At 32.2% G+C, this 6,562-nt stretch overlaps 1 protein-coding gene across 3 annotated transcripts; it reads left to right on the top strand.

The window, feature by feature from the left end:
• The first annotated feature begins 3,566 nt into the window (after positions 1–3,566).
• LOC140964234 (transcription factor bHLH62-like) lies at positions 3,567–6,306 on the top strand. 3 transcript variants are annotated; one of them, XM_073423838.1, is made up of 7 exons: positions 3,567–4,576; positions 4,732–4,908; positions 5,008–5,142; positions 5,224–5,295; positions 5,390–5,554; positions 5,668–5,752; positions 5,851–6,306. In XM_073423838.1, exons 1-7 carry the CDS (start codon positions 3,791–3,793, stop codon positions 5,898–5,900), a joined length of 1,470 nt encoding a protein of 489 aa, XP_073279939.1. In that variant the 5' UTR covers positions 3,567–3,790; the 3' UTR covers positions 5,901–6,306. The 3 variants fall into 3 exon arrangements, with proteins under 3 accessions (XP_073279939.1, XP_073279958.1, XP_073279949.1); XM_073423857.1 differs by having other exon boundaries at positions 3,568–4,576; positions 5,860–6,306; XM_073423848.1 differs by having other exon boundaries at positions 3,568–4,576; positions 5,857–6,306.
• The last annotated feature ends 256 nt before the right edge of the window (positions 6,307–6,562 follow it).

The following is a 6,562-nucleotide window of genomic DNA, read 5'->3' as shown; positions in this document are numbered from 1 at the left end:
TAACATACTAGCTCTGCTCCTGCATGATGTTGATGTGACACGTAAAAATTCCGTAAAAAAATAAGTACAATTTTTTTAAAAAAACAATATTATCAAAAAATTAGAAAGTTTCATGAATATAATTCGATTTTAACAAGAACTAAAATTGTAGATAGATATATAAATAAATAAATAAAAACAGTTTTTCCTCAAAGAATCATATTATATTATAGTATTTTTGCATTATAGCTTCATATAATCTTCCAATATGACTAAAGAGGAGACTTTCTCTAATCATATCGGTCAAAATGATCATTATATTCAAAACTATAATATTAAATTATTAAATAATGTCGAATCATAAAAATTATTTTGTCGTTTGACTAATAACGTGTCTCTTATTGATTGGTCAAACTAGTAAAAAAAACTGTTTTGGAATGCATTAATTAACTATTAATTAATATGTAAAAAATTGTGTGAGACGATCTGGTCGTATTTTATGAGACATATCTCTTATTTAGGTCATCAATGAAAAAATATTACTTTTTATGTTAAGAGTATTACTTTTTATTGTGAATATCGGTAGGGTTGACCTGTCTCACAGATAAATATTCGTGCGATCGTCTCACAAGAGACCTACTCTAATTAATATAAAAAATCCACATGTATTTATGCTTTTCAATTATTGAATGTCACATTAGGGATCATATAAAATTTAATATATGGGGAGTTTGGTATACATACGTATAATTAAGTTCATATTGATCCGATTCGATTATTAACAAGTGGATATTTTTAATTAGTAATAATATAGTTTGACCAATAATTGGGTGGGTTTTTTTATTTTAAAAAAAATACTCGGATAATCGAGTTGGTTTGATTTCACAGTATGGTATTAATTACAAAATGTTTTCCACTTTTCCGATTATAGTCTAAATCTTGCATTATGGTGGTATAATCTCTTCAAAGATCTTGCTCTAAAAACATGAGTTTTGATATGCTGTACATCTAGGAGCAGAGGTACATCCTCTTGTACTCAGGCTTTAGCCCGGGTTGTCCAAAATTTTTAAAAAAATTTAAATGTAAATTTTTGTATAATTTTATATAAATTTAATATTAGTCCGGATATATCAATTTAAAATATTAAAATATGTTAGAGTTTAAGATTCTAGCCCGGGTAGCGCCAGTTCCTGGCTCCGTCACTGTGCACACCTATCGTGTATATTTATGTGAACATCGATGATGTGTCGCTTGTGTATTGGATGTTCAATTTTTCTGTGTTTAATTACATTTAATAGACAAGTGATTCATCGATGCTCACATTAATGTGCATCAAAAGTTTGTAACATATCAGAATTTATCTGAACATTTATAGGTTTTGACAAATATAATTTCTAAAATGTTAGAATCAGGCGGAGCTTCATTCTTACAATCTAGCTCAATTGTATGAGTTGGGCTTTTCTTATTGAACCTTTACAAATGGCCATAAAATATGATTTCCTAAAAAAATTATGGAAGTTAAAAAATTTATTATTTTTTTAATAAATAATGTTTTTATTTTGTAGTGTCACATAATTTATATGATAGATAAGATAAAACAAAAATGTGATATTTTCTCAATCATGTGATTATTTCAAAAAAATATGCATATAACTTTTGATCCTAAGCTATAGGGACAAATATATGTATATAGATATATAAAATTATGTTAATAGAAATACTCAATTTATTTGAGACCGAGGGCCTGGTCCAATGATATCACCGGAATTCTCCATGTGTTGACTCAAGTTCGAGTCTTCTCCACCCCTAGATTAGGATATCAAAAAAAAAAAAAAGAAATACTCAATTTATTCTAAATAAAAAAAAGAATCACTCATTTTTCCATGGAGCGCGTGAGCTCACTTACCATTTTTTAATATAGTTTTGAGCGATAAATTAACTTCAAAATTTTAAAAAAAATCTAAAATTATTATATCAACATTTATTTATAGTTCATTTGAAACCAAACTACTAATCTAGACCGAAATAAGGTAATTAAACCCCAAGATTCTAGTGAAGTTTCCTCCTCTCTCGACCTAACTAAAAAAAATTAAAACGTAGATGTGAGGATTATTTTTATTGTGAAAGTCCGTACTTTCACCTAACCAATAAACAAATCACACACAAAGTGAGGCATACACATGGATAATTTTAATTTATTAATAAATTAAATAAATTTTATTATTAAATAAAAAAATGAAATAATTATTTATTATTTTAAAAAATTGGTAAGAGAGACTGTGCATTAATGATTGAAGTATCCATAATGCCAGTGGTAATGACAGAGTCATGTGCTAATGTTATATACCAAAATTCTTATCCATCACCGCCACCCCCCAAACTTTTTTTTATTTTTATTGTAAGAAATTTGAATTATTACCACCCAAAAAATAAGTTTATATAAAAAATAAGTTTATATAAAAAAATAAACAAAAAATTTATGTGAGTTCGTCTCATGTGTTAATTTTATGATATAAATATCCAACTCGACCCAACACAGAAAATATATCACTTTATGCAAAAAAAAAATTTTAATTTTTGTTTCAGTTATAGAACGAGTCGACTTGTCTCGTACAAGAACGGATGTATATTATGAGCAAAGATGGACATTTATCCAGACAGTTTTTTTGCCCAAAAATTACTTCAGCATTTTCCTATTCCACATTTAATCATTGATTCACGGTTAAAACATCTTGTCTCATGACCATATTTTTTTGTCTCCTTAGATCATTGTGCTAAAAAATAATTTAGAGATCATCTTTTTTAAAACAAAAAATTTGTTTGTGTAGATGTTCCACTCAGATATTTTTAAGAATATCCTTTTTACATTAATGATTCCAATATAATTCTACTATCTAATCTAAATACCATGTATTTCTTTTTAGTNAAAGTTATCTGGTTACATATCTACTAATGAGTATAGATCCGTGAGAATATTTCACACGATACTTACTCAAAAATACTTATAATTGATAAACTAGCTATTGTCTCATTTGTTTCATGTCTCTTCCTATAACACTAAGATTTAAACGACATATATACATTGATGTTTAGTATAACACAATTCAAATTATATGGTTAATAATTGTCATATTTTATAGTATTTCAAGAAATATCAAGCGTTAAGTTTATAAAGTCATATGTCAATAAAGAAAATTATCAATTTATTTTGATTCAGGCGTCAGCATATGACGCTTTAGTCGATAGATTTTATCGTAACTTCTATAACATAACATTATGTATTTCGATCGTTCTATAATTAAAAAATATATTATCGAAAATAATTCTTGAAATTATTCCAAATCCGTCTCGACTTATTTCTGTATTACGATGGCTTGAATTTTATTGAGAGAGTGAAACAAAATTGAGGATAACACCAAATGGTTGTGTTCAAATCAAATCTCAGATGAAATCTTTCATTTGTTCTTTCTCTGAAAATCAATGGCACCGGCTACGTATCTCATCCACGCACAGATTTTTGTACATACATAGATATACAAACCTATACATACAATATACGTATAAAAGGTCAAACACTGAGTTTTTGGGTTGCCTTTATCTATCGCTGTTTCTTGCTTTCTCCTCACTCACTCTCCTCCATTTTCCTCCGACTCTCTTTACTGTCACCGCATTTCTCTCACCAATTCACCAAAAAGATTGAACTAGAACCCACCTTTTCTTCCCTTTTGCCCCACTTCCCGCTTTCGAGTTCGTTCCAAAAGTGGAAAGATTTCTCATTTCCCGTGCAGATTTCTGTTTTTCAGACACTGTAATGGAGAAGAACAGGCCCCTTATCCTCAATGAGCTGAACTGCAGCTTCTTCAGTCCGAGCTGGGAGGTTTCTTTGGATCAAAATGACCCCTTTGAATCGGCATTGAGTTCTATGGTTTCTTCCCCGACTGCGTCTTCGGGGAATTATAAGAACGGAGACAACACGGTGTTGAAGGAGCTCATTGGCAAACTTGGGACCATTTGTAATTCAGGGGAGGCTTCTCCTCAAAAGACTTTTAAGTTTAACGACAGTGCCAACACTTCTTGTTACAGTACTCCACTGAGTTCCCCGCCGAAGCCCAACCTTTTGATGATGGAAAATCATCAATTTCGAGGGAATCCGCATATCCCTGGAAGCCATTTTCCTCCTCTTCCGAAATTAGTCCCACTTTCATCTGATCCTGGTTTTGTGGACATGGCTGCAAGATTTTCTTGTTTTGGGAACATGGGGTTCAATGAAATGGGTTCCAAGTTGGACTCGGACAAGCTTTCCAGGGTTTCAAGCAGCCATTATCTCAAATTTCCGGGATCCCATTTGATGGGAGCTCAAGAAAACAGGGATTCAGCATTGCGAGTTTCGGCTTGTGGGAAGAAACCTGTTAGGGTTCCGGCGAATGAAAACGGGGAAATTGGGGATTCCAGGGAGAATTCTTCGGTTTCTGAACAGATCCCTTGTGGGGAAACTGGTTTGGTTGCTCAGAATGATGCCAATTTAAGGAAGAGGAAATCAGTTCAGAGGGGGAAAGCTAAAGAAACACCTTCATCCACTCTTACTAAAGATGCCAATGTGAGCTTGTTTCTTTTTAAGATTCTTGAATTTTTGAACCCCTTGGTCTGAAAAATTTGATTTGTGGCCTTCTTGATGAGTAAATTAGTATTTGAATTGAAGAATTATACTTGGATATTTGATTGAGGTTGACTGACTGGGGCTTGTTTCTGTAGGTTGTTAAATCAGAAAATAGTGGTTCAAATACAAAAAGAAACAAATCTGAAGATGGTAATCCGAATCAAAAGCAGTCGAATGATAGTAATTCAAAGCCTTTGGAGGCTCCAAAGGACTATATTCATGTGAGGGCTAGAAGAGGGCAGGCTACAGATGCTCACAGTCTTGCTGAAAGAGTATGAAATCAAGAAAATGTTCTACAATTAGTTCTTCCATTTCATTTTTGTATATGTACAGCAATTCTTACTGATTTTCTTCTGTCGTTTTTCGTATAGGTTCGAAGAGAAAAGATCAGCGAAAGAATGAAATTCTTACAAGATCTTGTGCCAGGTTGCAATAAGGTGACTGGAAAAGCTGTGATGCTAGATGAGATTATCAATTATGTGCAATCTTTACAGAGGCAAGTTGAGGTAAATCAAGAATCTCCAAAAAGTGTGTTTCTATAGTAATCTTGACATGTTACTAATGCTTTTTCACTTGTGATTTTGTAGTTTCTGTCGATGAAATTGTCTATTGTCAATCCAAGAATGGACATCAACATGGAAGCTCTCATGTCCAAGGATGTAAGAAACATCTCACCCCCAAAAGATTTTCGAAAGTCCGGAAATTCTCTCTTTGATTTTATTCTAATAATCGGTACAAATTACCAATTTTCAGATGTTTCAATCTCGCGGATCTTTGCCTCAGGACGTTTATTCAACACATGGCTATGCTTTTCAATCTGACGCACCTTTCCAGGCTAACAACTTCAATCTAGCATTAGGCCGAAACCAAACCGGTCAATTGCCTTCTATAGAAAGTTTTAGCCAAGTTTCCTCTCAAGTATTACACCAATCCCTGATAAGAACTGTAAACACACACACACACGCATGATAGTTTTGATGGTAAATTTCTTATTATGAATGATATCTGACTATGCGGAACAATTTGTTTAGGTTTCGACGTTCTGGGAGGACGACCTCCACAGCATTGTGCAGATGGGATTCGGCCAAAATCAAGAACCAACTCAAACATTTCATGGTGAGTGATCTTTTTAAAGAGAGAGCATTCGAATTGCACAGGTTGTTAACTAATGTGAAGCAAGAAATGTGATATCTTGTTCTCGATCCTTAATGCAGCAACAGCAGGGGCTCTCCCCACGACGACTCACATGAAAGTCGAGCCGTGATCAGTACATAATCACCGGCATTGTTAACTGTAATTCGTTCGAGCCCCCGAGACAGAGAGAGAGTGGCTTCTGTATATATATCGAGGAAATGTAGTTCAAGAGAATCCGGTGGCGAATTCTTGAGGAGAAGGGGATCCCTTTTCTCGTGGATTCTTGATTGTCTATTTTCTTGATCAATTCTGGAGATGATTTGATTCTTTGGAGTTCATTTTTATTTATTTTTACAGATTCCATTTGTTGTGAAATCAAGAACTAATTGTGTATTAAATGGTGAAAAACACATGGAAAGTCAAATGTAGCATGTTCTTGTAGCAAAGTCAGAAACTGTGTTCGAATTACATTTTTTTCCTCCAATGATTCTTAAACATTTATAACAATTATTAATAAAGAATTGGAAGCTTTCTTTCATTTATTTATTTTTATTACTTTATACTTCCACTTTTTTGCATGATCAATGAACCAGTTATTTATTTCTATAAAATAAAAAATTATTTGTTATTTTATCTCAATTTTGTATGGTTGGAAAAGGAAGTGGGGATGAAAAAAAATCATAAATAAAGATTCTAATATTATCAAAAAATATTATATACCAACTACTGTAACAAAAAATAAAATTTTTCAAATTTATTAGTCATATAACTTTTATTTATGTCTTGAGACAT

The sequence above is a fragment of the Primulina huaijiensis genome, chromosome 2 (genome assembly GCF_012295235.1).
Source record: "Primulina huaijiensis isolate GDHJ02 chromosome 2, ASM1229523v2, whole genome shotgun sequence".
In the NCBI taxonomy this organism is placed as follows: Eukaryota; Viridiplantae; Streptophyta; class Magnoliopsida; order Lamiales; family Gesneriaceae; genus Primulina; species Primulina huaijiensis.
The sequence above is the reverse complement of the archived record's forward strand: the minus strand, read 5'-3'. Positions and strand labels throughout refer to the sequence as shown.